Here is an 18,330-nt window from a genome sequence, read left to right as displayed (position 1 = left end):
ATATGAAATGAGAGGCCCGAGTTGGCAGTGCCTGCCAAGTGTAATGTCAGGAAGGCCTACGCTACCGCCTCTCACGTAACATAGGTTAAGGTAGGCCACCTCCTTTCGAATGGCCTACCTTAACCTAGGGTGGCCGTCATCCTAGGTGGCATCACGTGACCTAGGGTTGCTGCAAAGTGCGACACCTTCTGCGAACGACAGCATGAGCCATTAAAGGTTTTCACTTGAATAGAACTGTCCCGTCTGCACTGCCAACTTGCACAGCAAGCATCTTATGAACACAGTATGAAAACTGACTGGCTTCCTGGAAGGAGGTAGAGTGAGAAAAACCTACTATTTCCATCATGGTGCCATAATGAGATTTTATCCATCGTGATCAAACGTCAATGTGCAGATTTTAATTAAGATGGCATTGAGCCAAGGGCAGTGCTCCAATCGATATAATAGAAGAGGTTTCAGGGGTTGCATCCTATTGAGATGCTAATATCGAGCAGCTGCTCAAAAAGCTGTCTTCTGCTGTTGGATTACTACAATTGACCTTTTTGCCACCAGCATCAAACTTAAAACCTTTCACTTCCTGCTTCAGTCACACATTAACTACTGCAAGTCAATTTGGACCATAACAACTAAAAAAGAAACAGTAACATATAGACTGTTTGCTCAATTCAAGTAAGTACACATTAAATTTAAAGTTCTTCTATTATACCTGCTGTGCTTTTAAAGCGTATATTAATAGCAATTTCTGAAGCATTTCAAACTCCTATATATCCAGCCAGGTGGCCATCTGAGGAATGGCACATGCCGCAAGCTAATTACCTTCTGCAAACACATTTAAACATGGTTGTAGTCTCACGCATGCACACACACACACACACTGCACTAATAACATCTGTCCTGATCATGTGTTGCGCTACAAGAATGTTTAAAGTCAGAACAAGCCCAACGTATCAATGTATATTAACATTTCTTCTATATAAGCTGGAAACACATTTTATTGGTTCCATGGACCTAACTTGCAGAGCCTCGCACAGCATATTTGTTACTACATAATTTTATTAGTACCTAGTTTTCATTGTGTTGTGGAAATTCTGGCAATTGATGTGTGAAGTGCATTTGTTGTATTGTATGCCTTTTATATTGTATGCCATTTCTTGTAGAATAGTATTTCTTTGTAGAGCAATTTGGTATACGCTTCTCATTTCTTGTTTTTGTTACGTAGTTATGTTGAATAGCAGACATAATGCACTTTCATGTCAACCACTGTGCTGTGTACATAAAGCTGCTGCTGCCAAAATTGGCTCCCTAGCCTAGCGAAGCTGTGTTTAGTTTTTTGACTGGGAAGTCATTAGCGTTGTACTAATGTTGATTTGATCTAAAACAGCCTAACTTTATTATCTATTGGAAATTATAATAGCAAGTATAAAGATATGCAATCCTGATACTCTTAATGCTTTCCAAGAAATATATATCATCGCAGTTTTGGCAATGGTTAAAATGAATTGAATGCTTGACCCCAGACTCAGATATCATCACCGTCATCAGCTGCAGCAGCTGGACTGTACCCACTGCCTCTCCCATATTTCTCCAATTAAACCGGTCCTGTGCTAGCTGCATCCATTTGACCCGTGCAGACTTCCTAACCTCATCCACCCACAGGACTTTCGGCAGCCCCCTGCAACGCTTTTGTTTCCTTGGAATCCAATTTGTTACCTTAAACAACCATCGGCAGTCCTCTCATCGCACTACATGCCCTGCCCCGTGCCCATTTCTTCTTGATTTCCACTGGAAGGTCACTAACTCGAGTTATATCTCTGACCAACTCTGCATGCTTATTAACTCTTAATTTTACGCCTGCCATTTTTCTTTCCATAGCACTCTGTGTTGTCCTCAACTTAGGTAGAACTTTTTGTTAGCCTCCACGCTTCAGCCCCATAGGTCAGTACAGGTAAGATGCAACTTCTCATTTCAAGAATTTTCGCGCTACAATATACACAGATACACAAGAAAGCAGGAACCACGTACACAGCGCGCTTGTCCTGTGTACGTGGTTCCTGCTTTCTTGTGTATCTGTGTATACCGTAGCGCGAAAATTCTTGAAATGGTAAACCAACTAGCCCCCATTGCTGCTTAAGATGCAACTGTTGTATACTTTCCTCTTGGGCGATACCAGTAATCTAGTCATAATCCACGAGTACTTGCCAAATGTGCTCCATCCCAATCTTATTCTCACAGTTATTTCCTTTTCATGGTCCAGATCTGCGGTTACTGCCTGTCCTAAGTAGACAAATGTGCCTACCACTTCCAATTCTTCGCTACCTATTATAAACTGCTGTTCCTTCCCGAGGCTGGTGAACACTGCCTGTATTTTGCATATTGATTTTCAGGCCTACCTTTCTGCTGTTCCTGTCTAGGATATCAATCATTCTTTGCAGTTCATCTCCAGAGTTACTTAGCAAGGCAATGTCATCAGCAAGTCACAGATTACTGATATTCTCCATCGACCCTGATACCTAACTGCCTCCATTCCATGTCTCTGAATACTTCCTCCTAAGCAAGCTTTGTAAATAGCCCCGGGGGGATTGTGTCTCCTTGCCTGGCACCTTACCTAATTGGAATCTATATCGTTTTCACAAGGAAGAAACAAAATTACGCATATTCCACACGACAACATACCCACCCTAGCACATCAGATACTACCAAACATCGCAATACACATGCCATTGCCACCTATGGCAGTGAGAGCGGCCTACTTCGAGTAGTGTGAAAGGTTTGTTTGTTTGTTTTGTAGGGTTTAACGTCCCAAAGCAATTCAGGCTATGAGAGACGCCGTAGTGGAGGACTCCAGAAATTTCGACCACCTGGGGTTCTTTATAACATGCACTGACATCGCAAAGCACACGGGCGCCTTTCTTTTCGCCTCTATCGAAAAGCAGCCGCCGAGGCTGGGATTCGATCCCGCATCCTTGGGAACAGCAGTTGAGCGCCGTAACCACTGTGCCACCCCGGCAGGGCTAGTGTGAAAGGTTGATTTACAATCTTTCACACTAGCCCCGCCGGGGTGGTTGACTTACAATGCGTAGATCGGCAGCATGGCAAGCAACGAGAAACAGCTTGAAGAACTGTGAAGAAGCGTGCGTGCTTCTTCGACAGTAGCATCTGAAAAAACAGCCGTCTCATTTTCATTATACAATCCCGGTCCATGTATTCTTCTCAGATGCAGGGCAGTGTTTGCTCAAGCTACTCCTGCCTAGCATCAACATCGAGCGATACTGCCTCGCCCATAACTGCCATGTAGACAATTCCATGTCTCTCCATGCCTCCATGCCTCTGCACATACGTGTAACTAACTGCCTTGTAGACGATTCCATGTCCCTCCATGCCTCTGCACATCCGTGCAGAAGCAGGAGAGGAGCGCTCAAAGCTCTCCCTCAGAACGGCAGTGCCTAGCAGCGTCTTACACCTTCTCCACTCCTGTGAAGAAGTGCTCCGTCCTACCCCTTGTCTCCGCGGCATGCAAGCTTCCCCGGCGCAGCTGACCAATGCATTGACTTGACACGCTCTGTCACGATTTTCACTTTTTTATTGTTTGTCTGCTGCGTCTCCGTGTACACATGCGCTTCTGTGGTTGCTGCGTTTCCGTGTTTTTGTTGACTTTCAGTGACCATATTTGATTGTTATAACTGATAATGTAATAAAACAGCATTGTAATAGGCGGTTTATTTCACCATAGAACACATGGCAAATCTTATGGTGCAGCAGCTGCCCATTGTTATAACCAATATATTGTTAAAACCGGTATTATTATAAGTGCGTTTGACTGTACTGCTTGGACACAGGCACTGAACCACTGCCGACTCCTCAAATTCATCATATCAGCTAACAGTCTTTCAGTTTAGTTTAGTTCACGGTATTCATCATATCAAGGTGACTCGGGCTATGAGAAGTGCAGGGCTCTGGATACCTTTGATCACGTGGAGTTTTTTACCGTGCATGGGCATTTTTCTCTTTTCATTTACCCCTCGTCTTTTTTATTGCATGATAGCTTTACGCCCTGATGCAATAAGCACAATAAACAGCAAAGAATTCTTCACTGCCTCTTCTTCAATGTTTCAGACAAACTAATCCGCATCCAAAATTATGCTAAAACAGTCACTGTCAGTGTGGGATGACGGCAAACTGAAAGAACTATGTGCCCTTTCTCGGCATAATGACAGAGGTCATTGCCTTGTGCCAGCAACAATGAATCATGCAATTCAGGTTTCAGCCGGCCTGGTCACGTGTCTATATGGACTGATCTTTTTCCTCCTTTATTCAGTTTTCTAGAGCAACCAAGAAACGAACTCCTATGAGTGTTTTTTTTTCCCCTTATGACCTGGGTGCTTTACTTTCACACTGTTATCTTTTTCACTATATGATATTGCAAATATCATCTTTGACACGACTGTCTATGCATTAATTGCTTTTACAAAGACTGCTCTCCCAGGGAAACAAGACAAAATTATACATACTCCAGACATGCCCTATTCATTACTGAATGTGACATAAACAGCCATGGGAAATAATATTTGTCAAAAACAATAGAAATCAAGACAAAAGGAGGAGTTGAGTCGCACATGCCGCAAGCTTGACTAGCAGTGCAACAGATGGCTGCACAAGGCGTTTTACAGCAGAGTGGAAATCATGCAACAACTAGGGATTAAGCAGTAAATACTACAGGTGTGTGAATATCTGTTTTATTAAAACACTCGCCAAGTCATACGTGCACCCGATGATGGATCAGGTCTGCATTGATCCTACTGGTATCGTGAATTTAATTGACGCAAATAAAGTTCATCTAGCCCCAGTACCGACCTAATTATTACCCAATTTTTAAAAAGCACCCGCACCTCCACATCACTCATGCTGTGCAAAAATTTTCAGCAGTCTATCAACACTGGCGCTCTTCCTACTGACTGGAAGATCGGGAAAGTAGTCCCTGTCCACAAATCAGGTACCGAAATTCCCCTCTCAATTACCGTCTGATATCATTAACAAGTGTACCATGCAAACTACTTGAACACATCCTTTAGTGAAATATAGTCAACTTTCTTGAAACTAACTCGTTCTTCACCAACTCATGTTTTCCGAAAGTCTCTCTCATGTGAAACACAACTGTTATTATTCTCTCAAAATATTCACATTATCATTGATCGGAATTCACAATCCGATTGCATATTCCTCGACTTCAAAAAGCATTTGAAAAAGTTTCTCACAGACTCCTCCTCTTTAAACTATCACAACTAAATATTAAGCCTAACCTTCTATGTTGGATAGAACACTTCCTTTTAAACTATTCCCAGTTTGTGTCTGTCAACAGTCGTAACTCCTCCTTAAGTTTCGTTGGCTCTGGTGTGCCGCAGGGCTCCGTCTTAGTTCCTTTATTTATTCCTCATTTATAATAATGACCTACCTAACTGTGTATTCTCTAACATTCCTTTGTTTGCTGATGACTGTGTTGTCTTTCGTAAAATGACAGTTCCGACGATTCTAAAGCCTTGCAACTTGATATTGACGCTACCTGTAACTGGTGCAATTTGTGGAAAATGGATCTTAATACCTCTAAATCTAAATTCTTACACGTCTCCAGAATTTCATCATTTCTTACGCTCTACTTTTTAAATAACACAGTTCTCGAATCCGTCACTTCCTACCGTTATCTAGGCATTGAAATCTCTTCAGGTCTCACTTGGTCACTTCACATTAACATGAGAATTAACAATGCTAATTGCATGCTCGGTTATCTCCGTCATAATTTTTCTTCTGCCCCTTGCTCTCTTAAACTCCTCTTGTACATTAGAATATCCTGCGTCCATCTGGGACCCGTGTTGTGCTAACCTAACCCTTGAAATGGTTCAGTTCGTTTGCTTCAACCTGCACCACTATATCATCGTACTAGTAGTATATCAGCAATGAAGCACATTTTAAACATCCCTTCATTGGCTTCTCGTCGTGCATTTATTCTTTTGATAAAATATTTCATACCTGCACCCAGGTTCGTACCGCACTCATTCCCCCGCCTTCATACATACATGCTCACAAGGTTGGGATCTCTCTGTTCAGTACTAAAACAAGCTGCGAGTCTTTCATGCCTCGTACCTCCACGCACCGATCGACAGCACTGAAGACATTGTTCATTTCTGTACTGCCATAGCTAACATTGTATATGTAGTTGACTGATTTGTCTGCATTATTTTCTTTTTTTTTTTTTTTTGCTGTTATTATGTTTTGTAATCTCCACTCCCTCTGTAATGCCTCTGGACTTGAGGGTAAAATAAATAAATAAATAAATTCCGAATTTCGAGTACGAATCAAATATGCTTGTTATTCGATTGGTATTCAAATGATTGATATTAGAGATTTCTGAATATTAAAACATTACCAAATACATGGAAAATATTTCAATTTACTGCACTTCATCGCAATGCCTGACTGTGCAGCGAAGCATACAAGGGGGTCAGTTTGTGAAGAGGGCTTTCCCAACAGGTGCGAAACGTGAAGCACTTAATGAAACCAGGAAGAAACATTGTTCGCACTTTAGTTTGATGTCAAATGCAGACAAGATATTCATCAGATAAAATTACTGTGATGCCAATGGCTCTTGGCAGTTTTTTCAAGTCCAATAATTCGAGCTTTCGATTAATTGGGAAATTTGTTTGGTCTCTTATAGGCCGAATTGATGAGAGTTTTCAGCAGGAATATGACAGCTCTAGCTGGTTTCAAGCAGGTTCTTCCTGCACACAAAAAATTGCCATATGGAATCCTTCATGAAATTTATACTCAATTTTTCAGCTCAAATTTTTCAGTTGCATGCAATCTTAGTTCAATTTTATTTTGCAAATACTGTGTGAATTCTGAAATAAACAAGGTGAACAGTGTTTGCTATTTTTTAATTTTCCATTTTTTCCCCTACTAGATATTCGATATTCAAAAGCATTTTTTCCATATTTGTATTTGATTCATATTCAAAAATTTCAATATTCACGCACCACATCCTATTAGACTGAATGCATTGTGTTGTGCCTCAAGTGGAATTACTGCAATAAAAAGCTGCGCTAATAAGACACGAACGAAGGAACGGCAGGACACACACAAACGCGTTTGTGTGCGTCCTGCCTTTTCCTTTGTCCGTGTCTTATTAGCGCAGCTTTTTATTGCATTGAACTATGAACCAACTAGCCCGACAAATTTTACTCGAATTACTGCCTGTGCTGATGCACACATGCTCTACATGGTGATGATCACCTGCCCAACACTCACCTTTGCGTCCGAGAGGTGGAGACAGGCAAAGGCCACTCTGTCTTCGATGGCCATGTTGCAGTCACGCTGCAATCAACAAGGCACTGCAAACTAGCCGCAGACAAGTCAGCACTTGGCTGTCCACTGCCCAATACAGAATGCAACATGCGATCCCCTCCAATGCATCTATGTTCTCGGACAGGCCACCAACTTGCTCATCTTGCCAGTGTGGCTTGGTCCACAAGCCTTTAAAACGCAGCAGAACCTGCTTGCCTCAAAATAGAAAAAATTCACATGTGGCTGAACTGAAGGGAAAGTTTCTTCTGAGTAGAAAAGTGGCTGCTGCCTCCTGTGAAATTTGCTAAACCGTCATGCATGGCAACTCTCCAGTTTAACCCTTTGAGGGTAAAAACATTCCTAAATTATTTTAATGCGCAAAGTTCAATATGAGTAAAGTCAAGGAAAAGTTGCAGAAAAGTATTGGAAACCGTATTTTCGAGTCAACGTTGCTCGACACTCCAAACTCGGGAACCTTGGGAAACGCACTAAATAGGGAGAGCAGAAATACCTCGTGAGCGTCGATGATAAACAAGCTAACAGGAGCCCCCAAAAAAGAAGAAAATCAGCTTCTGTGGCCCCTGCAAGGGAGTGGCCATATAGAAAAAAATCAAGTTTGTGCGCCTCCATTGCGATTACGGAGGGGGGGGGGGGGGGGGAAGGGGGTGTTGAGCCGAAGCCATGCAAGGGCGTTGCCGCAAGCTGCAGCTAGGAATCAGTTCTGTTTATCCCCTGCACAGAAGCGCCCATAAAGACACAAGTTTCTCATCTCCATTGCGATCTCGTGGCGAAACCGAAACCACAAAAGGGTCGCAGACTGGGCAACATGCTGCAGCTAGGAATCACTTCTGTTTATCTTCGCAAGAAGGCAGCGCAATAAATTTCAGTCCTAGGATTTGGCAGCACCTCGCAGTGAGCATGTATCGTCAATAGGGTGTGAAATTTCAAACGGAGGATTGAAACTGTACCGGTACAGCAAAGACCTTTCGGGACAGATAACCACCGCCATACATTTACGGCAAAAACCGTGAAGCCATTAATTCCAGCTATATCCCACTCGCAGCAATGCTCCAATGTTCTATGTTTTTAATGAGTCGCTGTCCCATGCACATGGGAGTGTCACCACGTTGGTGTTTTCCACAAAAAAAAATTTGCACAGAAAGCAAGCGGAGTGGTATGGTGAAGGCTTACATTTCCCTGTCAAGGATAAGCAGGCGCAGACTTAACAGCAGTGTTGATTTGCTGACAACAGCGACGGACAAATCCTGTGCATCTCGGGATGCGTTGTGCAGAAGAGCGACTTGAAGAAATCTAAGTTTTTAATGCTGTCATATGCGTAGTGAAATCTCATTGATTCGATTTAATATGTTTTTTGGCATAATATTGTTACTGTGTGCAGTATCGAGACGACGTGCTGGTGTGATGTGGTGAAGAAGACGATGCTCAAGCTAAGCTGGGTTCGTTCTGGTGGTGTGTGCATCTAATAGTGAACTACAGTAGAATCTCGGTGATACGAAATTCAAAGGGAGACGAAAATTTTCGTATCACTCGAAATTTCGTATCACCAAAAAACGAGCAAAATTTGTTTTCAAGCCTTCCAACAGGTGCGAAATATTTGTTTTCATTGAAAGAAATCGCGTATATCCTTCTGCACCTTCTTTTCCGCGAGATCTGATAAAAGAGAGTTTTGAAAACTGAAAAATTGGGCCGCTGTCTTCTCCCGTACAGACTCGGAGGTCACGGCGCGCCGCAGAACATCGATGGCGTGCATCGTTTCTGCTGCCGTCGGCGGTGGGTCACCAACGCTTTGGTCGTCGTCATCTTCGTCACTGCATGGAATGCCAGGCTGTGATGACGCTTCCTCCGCAATATCTTCAACCGTGCGGAGACCACAGGTGGCGAGGTCGTCGTCCGCAGTGACGAAATCGTCGACGCAACAGTTGACGTCAAGTTGATTCCAGACATCGATGGGAATCGGGTCTGGCACTTGCGAGGCAGTAGCCACAGCGGATTCGAAAACCCCACACTTCGCGAAACAAATGGCGATGGTTGTAGGAACGACGCGATCCCAAGCAATTGCAAGAAAATGCACAGCGTCCAGAAGAGTGATCTGGAGATTCGCGTCCTTCCTTTCAATCTTCGCGAGGAGGCAGCGCACCAACAAAGCTTTAAAATGGTGCTTAACATTCCTTATAATCCCAGCATCCAGTGGTTGCAAATGACTTGTTGCGTTCGGGGGCAGGAACACCACCTTAACACTCTATAGTGTCATTTGTTTTGGATGGGCGGTGCACTGGTCCAGCAGCAAAACTATTTTTCTGTTGTGGCAAGACATCTTGCGGTCTTAGATTATGACGCACCTTGAACCGGTGAATCCATCCACCGGAGGCCTGAAAGTCACCAATTCCAAGTGTGAGTGCGATGTCCGCTGCCTTCACGAAGCACTTTTCCGTCGGATGTTGACGCCGGCCGCCGTAACCTCTCTGAACCACGTTAAAGAACCTCTTCCAACTTCACATGGTGGGCAGTTTTGGCTTCTTTAGAATTCATCGCGAAGTGCTGCATATTCCGCATAATTTGGTCGCGCTGACCAACGATCGTTGACAACGTTGACAGCGGCAGGCCTAGCTCCTTGGCCATGTCAGTGCGCCTTTTCTTGGGCTCTTTGTCCACCTTATTTAAAATTTCCAATTTGTCTTTAAAGGTCAGCGCCTTTCTCTTCCGTGACATTGCAGTATGATGTACCTTTTCGCATTGCCGAGATGATCACAAAACGAAGCGCTATCAACGCGGTGTCAGCCTCAACAAACGAGAAATTGAAGCAATGTGTAGCAACATGTTGCCGCTGCAGCGCAGACTCCGGGAAGCGGAAGGGCGTGGCCTGCGGGGCGTGGCCTGCGGGGCGGCGGAGAAATGTGGAGAGGGCCGCATGGCCGTGCGCACAACTAAAAAAAAAACAAAATGCGGGGGGAGGGGAGAGAAAGAAAGAGAGCGGGAGGGGGGGGCAAGATATCACCGCCTTCCTTCGCCAACTTCGCTGTTGCCGTGGGTTGCCAAGCCGGTTTTTTCCCCGCTGTAATTTTTTTTTTCTTTCGCGCGCGTGTGCGTGATCCGTGCTATCAGTGCTGCGCCGCTGTGCACGCTTTTCTCGCTGTGCGTGTGTGCGTGGGCCTCGACCGGTCGTGATACCAAAGTTCGTATCACCCGTAGCGAAAAGAAAAGTGTTCGAAACATTCGATTTTTTGCCCACTGAACGCAATGCAATTCGGCCGGGGAATTTTATGAATTCGTATCACACCGAATTTCGTATCAGCCGAGTTCGTATCACCGAGATTCTACTGTAGGTAGAACGAGAGGGAGAAGATGGTTTACACGGTATGAAGGAGCACTGAACAAGGGCAATGGGGTACGCCTCATTTCGATAAGTCCACTTGTCGAAACGTTGGCTCGACCTGCGAACTGAGGCTTACCCCATTACCCTTGTTCAGTGCTCCTTCATAATAGTGAACTAGCGTTTACCGCTGTGTACTTTTCCTTGGTGGAGGATTGCTCGGAGTACGTAAACAGCCAAACCTGGATCTCCGTAGTGGCTGCCAGATTGGTACTCTCACTGTGCCATCCGATGCGACACCTTTTTCAGCGGCACCACCAGCTTCCATTGTCATCATGACGGAGCCTCGTGATTAGGGCACCTTCTGCGGCACCGATCACGTTAACGCAGAGGACTGGCTCACTATGTACGAGCGCGTCAGCAAGCACAACCATTGGAATGCGACCTTCATGCTCGCCAATGTCATCTATCTGGCGGGTATAGCATGCGTCTGGTTTGAGATGCATGACAACGATCTCACATTCTGGAATATGTGCAAGGAGAAGCTTCGAGATGTATTTGGCAAGCCGATCGGATGCAAGCTCAGCGCACAAAAAGACCTCGCATTCTGTGGCCAGTCTTCGACCGAATCACATTTGTCATATATTCAAGACATTCCAGCCCTATGCCGAAAAGTGGACAGCACCATGTCAGAGTCAGACAAGGTGGGCCAGATAATAAAGGGAATTGTAGATGATGCTTTCAATCTGCTGCTTTGCAAAGACTGTCCGACAGTCGACTCAGTCATTCAAGGCAGTTTGAGCAAGCAAAACACTGTCGTATTAATAACCGCTGTGACCGCTTGCCAAACACTCAGCTGCTACATCCTCGTGCAAAGATAGCCCAACACTGCAGCAGCTATCTCATACTTCCAACTTGACCAGGATTATTAACAGAGAGCTAGAAGCTATGACACCCGTTGCATTCGCTCCTCAGCCAGCAGATGCTACTATAGCCTTAATCCAATCTGTCTTTCTCCAAGAGTTTGCAAATGTGGGCTTCAACTCTGGCCAGCCTTCCACACAGCCCTCGCACCAACCTAACGTTCCAGTTGTACCTGCTGCGGCTCCTACCACGCTCTTTCCGACGCGATACCGCTACCGCAACCCGGCCGAATGGCGAACCTGGGATGACCGACCAATCTGCTTCAACTGCTCATGTATCGGCCACATTTCTCGTCATTGCAGCAGCCGTTGGGTTCTGCTACCTCAACCTTGCAATCCTGATCGCAGCGCCGACTGTGGTCCACACCCAAACTCGCCACCCCCGCGCATGTCCAGCTGCTCACCGTCTCCTCAGACCTGGCGGTCCTGCTCAGCCCAACCTCACCGTGCATCATACCCTCACATCTCTGGCTCTCTTCTGGAAAACTAACCAATGCAGCTCCTGGAGGTGACTCTGCATTGACGACCCGGCCCAAAAATCCTCTACTGACCCTCGCTCATCGCCGCAACCTTCTAGACATCTATGTGGATGGTGCCTCTGTTACTGCCCTCATTGACACTGGTGCCCAAACTTCAGTCCTCAGCTCATCTTTTCGCTGCAGTCTCAAAAAGGTTGTCACATCCACCGCTTCATCCGCCGTTTGTGTCGCTGATGGAAGCGTCACTGCCATTGTGGGGCTGTGCACTGCGCACGCGAGTTTTTCCGGTCGCACTGCCCTTCTTCTCTTCACTGTCATCGACCGCTGCCCTCATGATGTGATCCTCAGCTTCGACTTTTTAACAGCCCATTCTGCCCCGAGTGATTGCTCAAATGGACTTCTTCACTTAGACCTGCCCTTCTGCTCCAAAAACATCAATGTCAAGCCCCGCTTCTGATCCGCCAAATGTTCGTCTACCGCCCGAAGCTGCTATTTATGTTCCGCTGGCCCCGTTCTCCACAGTTCCTGACGCCACTTGTCCAATTACCGATGTTGTTCTCGCAACGTCATACTCCCTGTCGTGATTGTCACTGATAACTGCACCTATCTGCCCGCCCTTAACTTCAGCCGCTCGACCCAAATTTTACCCCATAGCATCGCACTCGCTGATCTGTTTCCTTTGGCAGACTGCAAAATTGCTGCTGTAACACCTCACCATCTGTCGGAGCAGCATATATCGGCTTCTTTCCATTCGAACATCTTTTCTGGCATGATAGCCGCAGACCTGCCAGATGACCAAGCCAAAGTTCTCTCCGACCTTTTGCTGTCGTACAGTGATATATTTGATTTCGGGGACCACCATTGGGCCAAACATCCATTGTGATCAATTGCATCAATATTATACCGAAAATAATTGACAAGATGCTGGCGCAAAACATTATTGAGCCTTCCTGCAGTTCCTGGGTGTCTCCTGTCATTTTAGTCGAAAAGAAAGACCAAAGTTCGAGATTTTGTGTCAACTATCGCCACCTTAATCAAATAACAAAGAAAGATGTTTATCCTCTTCCGCGAATTGATGACACGCTTGACTGTTTACATGGTGCCATCAACATGCCTTCAGGCTACTGGCAAATTGCTGTCGATGAACGGGATCGAGAGAAAACCATATTTGTCACCCCCGACGGACTCTATAAATTCATGGTGATGCCATTTGGCCTCTGTAACGCTCCTGCGACATTCGAGCGCATGATGGACTTGCTCCTCCGTGGCTTCAAATGGCCAGCATTTTTATGCTACTTAAATGAAGTCGTCGTTTTCTCTCCCACGTTCGCAACCCACCTTGATCAGCTTTCTACTGTCCTGGCCGTTTTTCGCCGCGCGGGTCTTCAACTGAACACCAAAAAATGCAGCTTGGGCAGGCGCCAAATCAAAGTCCTGGGGCATTTGGTTGATGCGAATAGTGTGCAGCCCGACCCTGAAAAAGTTAGAGCCGTGCGCGAGTTGCCTACCCCACGTAGTTCCAGTGACGTGTGAAGCTTCCTTAGCCTTTGCTCCTACTTCCGCCGCTTCATTCGGAACTTTGCAGACATCGCTCGTCCGCTTACCTCTCTTCTGCAGAAAAACATACTTTTCACATAACCAAGCCTATGCCTTCATAACGCTTATTTCCGCCCTCACCACTCCACCTGTTCTGGCGCACTTCCATCCTTCTGCACCTACCGAACTGCGCACCGAAGCTAGTGGCCATGGCATTGATGTTATCCTTGCCCAGTACCAGCATGGTTCCTCTCACGTAATTGCTTATGCCAGCCGCCTGCTTTCGTCCTCTGAGCGCAATTATTCAATTACAGAGCGGGAATGCCTTGCACTTGTTTGGGCGCTGACCAAATTCTGCCCTTATTTGTTTGGGCGGTCCTTCTGCGTAGTGACAGACCATCGTGCTTTGTGTTGGCTGTGCTCACCTAAAGACCCCACTGGCCGCTTAGGTCACTGGGCCTTGCGAATACAAGAGTGCACATTTACTGTGGTATACATTCCGGCCAATTACACCAAGACGCTGACTGCTTATCCCCGCCATTCTGTAGATCTTTCCGATTTGCCCGACCATATTGCTGACGACTACGTTTTGTCCATCTCGGAATTTATCAATATCGGCTTCGAACAGTGTCGTGATCCTGCCCTGCAACCAGTTATTGACCAGCTGCGAAACAACTCCGATCCTTCCACCAGCATGTTTGTGCTCTATAACGAGACATTATACCGACGCAATATGCATCCAGATGATGCGGACCTTTTACTAGTCGTTCCGGCTCATCTGTGCTCTACTGTCCTCGCCAACTTCACAACGCCCCTACAGTAGAACACTTGGGAGTATCACGCAGGTACGACAGTGTGCGACGCTGATTTTTCTGACCTGGTCTCTACTGCTCTGCCCGTTGCTACACCGCCGCTTGTGAGCTGTGTCAGCGCTGTAAGCCCTAGTGGGCCCCTGCAACCAATCCCAGTGCTGACTGAGCCGTTTTCTAGTGTGGGCCCCAACCTTCTTGGGCCTTTTCCGACGTCGACTTCTGGAAACAAATGGATTGCTGTGGCGACTGATTATACCATCCAATATGCTGTAACCAGGGCTATCCCCACCAGCTGTGCCTCTGACATTGCCAAATTTCTTCTGCATAACGTCATCTTGATTCATGGCGCTCCACGTCAACTGCTCACAGATCGTGGCCGCTGCTTCCTTTCTTAAGTAGTTCATGACCTTGTCCGCTCATGCGCTACTCGTCACAATTCACCACGGCCTACCATCCGCAAACGGTCTTACTGAGCGCCTTAATCGCACATTGACCGACACGCTGTCAATGTATGTGTCCGATCACCATCGGACACAACCTTTCTTAATGTTCGCCTATAATTCCTCACGCCATGATACCGCCTAATATTCTACCTTTTATCTACTTTTTGGCTGCGACCTTTTACTCCCCTTTGACACCTTGCTGCCTTTGACGACTCTTCCTGCAGCTACGCTTTGGATGCCATCGCCCTCGCTGATGCTGCCTGCCAAATTGCTCGAGACCGGCTTGGAGTGTCTCAGTACTCTCAAAAGCGTCGTTATGACCTTCATCAACGTGAAGTCCACTACCCTCCTGGTTCCTTTGGCTCCCGGCTCGCTGTGTGAGGATGTGCGAGGAACTTCTGCCTCGTTACGTGGGCCCTTACCGCGTCTTGTGGCGAGTCACCGATGTGACCTACGAGATCGCCCCTCTACAGCCCAAGTATCCTTCCACAACCCCTCATCCAGAACTCATGCATGTCGCCCGTCTGAAACCGTATTATTCAAGTTTTGTGTACGACGCACCGGGACGGTGCTTTTCCCGCGCGGGGGATACTGTTACGGTGTGTAGTATCGAGATGATGACGACATGCTGGTGTGGTGTAGTGGAGAAGACGACGCTCAAGCTAAGCTGGGTTCGTTCTTGTGGTGTGTGCATCTAACAGTGAACTAGCGCTGTGTACTTTTCCTTAACGATATGTTGATTTCATTTTACTTCCTGCCGACATCCCATTTTTTGTACAGCTAATGTTTACCAGCAGCTCGTAGTAGCTGTCGTCAGCGGCTGTGAGAAAGGCGAAGATGGCCTGCAGGTAGGGGTCCCCCAAGGAGAGGCGCAGCGAATGCCACACCTCCCGCCACGCCTCCCGGGTGTCCTTGGTGTAACCGGATAGAGCCAGTGCGACCATGCCCAGGCCAGTGCTGCCACCATCGGTGCCACCTGGGTCATTTGATTCACTCAACCACACTGCAGGCCATTGTAAGAGAAAAAAAAAATACAAAAAGACAAACTGGAAATGCAATGCAGACAGACGGCCTGTGTACGTAAATTGTTCAAGAATGCATGATCATCATCCTGACTATACCCGTTGCAGGGCAAAGGGCCCTCCCATTTCCTCCAATTAACCCGGTCCTTTGCTAGGTTAACCCCTGCAAACTTCTTTACCTCATCAGTCCATCTAACTTTCTACCGCCCCCTGCTACGCTTTATTTCCCTTGGAATCCAGTTTGTTTCCCTAAGCGACCATCGGTTATCCTCTCTTCGCACTACATGTCCTGCCGATGCCCATTTCTTATTGCCTTCCACTAGAATGTCAGTAACTTGAGTTATTTCTCTGACCCACTGTGCACGTTTCCTATCTCTTTACATTATCCCTACCATTTTTCTTTCCATGGCCGTCTGTGTTGTCCTCAACTTAAGTAGAACCCTCCTTGTTAGCCTCCACGTTTCAGCCCCATAGGTGAGTACAGGTAAGATGCAACTGTTATATACTTTCCTCTTTAGCGATACAGGTAAGCTGCTAGTCATAATCTGCGAGTGCTTGCCAAATGCGCTCCATCCCAGTCCTAATCTCCTTGTTATTTCCCTTTCATGGTCCGGATCTGCGGTTACTACCTGTCCTAAGTAGACATATTCGCCTACTACTTCCAGTATTTCGCTACCTAATGTAAACTGCTGTTCCTTCCCGAGGCTGTTGAACATTACCTTAGTCTTCTGCATATTTATTTTCAAGCCTACCTTTCTACTTTTCCTGTCTAGGTTATCAATCATTATTTGCAGTTCATCCCCCGAGTTGCTTAGCAAGGCAATGTCATCAGCAAATCGCAGATTACTGAGGTATTCTCCATCTACCCTTATCCCTAACTGCTCCCATTCCAAGACTCTGAATACTTCTTCTAGGAAAGCTGTGAATAGTACTGGGGAGATCGTGTCTCCTTGCCTAACACCATAGGAATTTCGGTTCTTTCTTTATGCAGAACTACAGTTGGTGTGCAGCCACTATATACGTCTTCCAGTACTTTCACGTACAGCTCATCTACACACTGATTTCGATATGCCTGCATGACTGCCAAGGTTTCTACTGAGTCAAATGCTTTTTCACAATCAATGAATGCTATGTATAAAAGCTGGTTATATTCTGAGCATTTTTCTATCATCTGGTTGATGGTATGGATATGATCAATAGTAGAGTACCCTTTCCAAAAACCTCCTTTTTTGCTTGATTGCAGCCTAAGGTTGTCCTGAGCGATTACCTTAGTAAATACGCTGGGGAAAACTGCACTACTTGATAGACAGGGAACAAGTGAAAGACGACACATGAATGAAGCGTAATCCTTTTGCGCTTAATTTTTTTGCTCACTTCACTTCTACCAACAATTATTTCTATTAGCAATATGAAACATGCATAGCTTGTTGCAGTGTGAAAGACTGGCAGTGGCAGCATAGCATGTGAAGAAACTGGATAGAAAGATGGTGCAGTGGCCAGTGATACTTGTCTCTTTGCCTCGGTTCGAGATTACCACAAGCAGCTGCTTTTAATGGCTGTTCGTTTCCAGCCGCTTTGGCAAAATCCAAGAATGCTTCTGCATTAAACAGACTGACACTGTGTGTGGTTGCAACTGCTGCTGTCCTGTTTCATAAGGAGCCACCAACCCACTGCACTTACTCTGCAGTTTGTGATGAGCATTCCCACATGTTTGGTGCAAGCTTGAGTTATTATGTGGTAAAATGGCACACGGGAGGTCAAATTAACCAATACCAAATTATCAGAGGTTTGAGCAGAAATCCCAGCTTGTCCTGTGTGGCTGCCAGGTACGCATTGTACTGCAGGCCACTACGCCTATTTGTGTTGGCAGATGCTAAGTGAAGAAGTAATGGGCATGGGCAGGACATGTAGTGCGAAGAGAGGATAACCGATGGTCGCTTAGGGTAACAAACTGGATTCCAAGGAAAGGGGGCGGCAGAAAGTTAGGTGGGCGGATGAGGTTAAGAAGTTCGCAGGGGTCAAGTGGATGCAGCTAACACAGAACCGGGTTAAGTGGAGAAATATGGGAGAGGCCTTCGCCCTGCAGTGGGTATAGTCAGGCTGATGATGATGATGAAGTGAAGTGCTGCAAAGGAAAGGCTACTTTGCACTGTTGTATTGATGCAATCATGTGAGCATCCAAAGGATGAGTTATCTGCAGTGGCGGCATACGCTTGCAAACACTTCTGCAACTCTCTTATTCAGACGGCATTCTTAGCGCTAAAAATACACATGTACACGTCTAAAGTTCTTTTAAACTCTCTTACTGTACACAAGATACGTCCGACCACATACACCCACACTTTATCAGGGGACCAGAGCGGCCGCAGTGCCCAGATGGGACCTGGATAATCAGCTGTGGCTGACTAAGATAGCAGCAGTCTCTGCTGGAGCCCTGGACTTCTGACCTTGA

At 46.1% G+C, this 18,330-nt stretch overlaps 1 protein-coding gene across 3 annotated transcripts in view; it reads right to left on the bottom strand.

Annotated features, from left to right (window-relative positions):
• LOC146201376 (GATOR2 complex protein MIOS-like) overlaps positions 1-18,330 on the bottom strand; it is a 264,250-nt gene that overhangs the window by 63,956 nt on the left and 181,964 nt on the right. For all 3 annotated transcript variants that reach the window (XM_084595804.1, XM_084595805.1, XM_084595806.1), the window contains 2 exons: positions 15,648-15,832; positions 7,297-7,362 (listed from right to left, as the gene is read on the bottom strand). In XM_084595804.1, the coding sequence (XP_084451930.1) occupies positions 7,297-7,362; positions 15,648-15,832 (251 nt within the window). The remainder of the gene's footprint in view (positions 1-7,296; positions 7,363-15,647; positions 15,833-18,330) is intronic.

The sequence above is a fragment of the Amblyomma maculatum genome, chromosome 2, assembly GCF_055883805.1.
Source record: "Amblyomma maculatum isolate TAMU_Amacu chromosome 2, ASM5588380v1, whole genome shotgun sequence".
Taxonomy (NCBI): domain Eukaryota; kingdom Metazoa; phylum Arthropoda; class Arachnida; order Ixodida; family Ixodidae; genus Amblyomma; species Amblyomma maculatum.
This window is presented reverse-complemented; position numbering and strand designations above follow the sequence as displayed.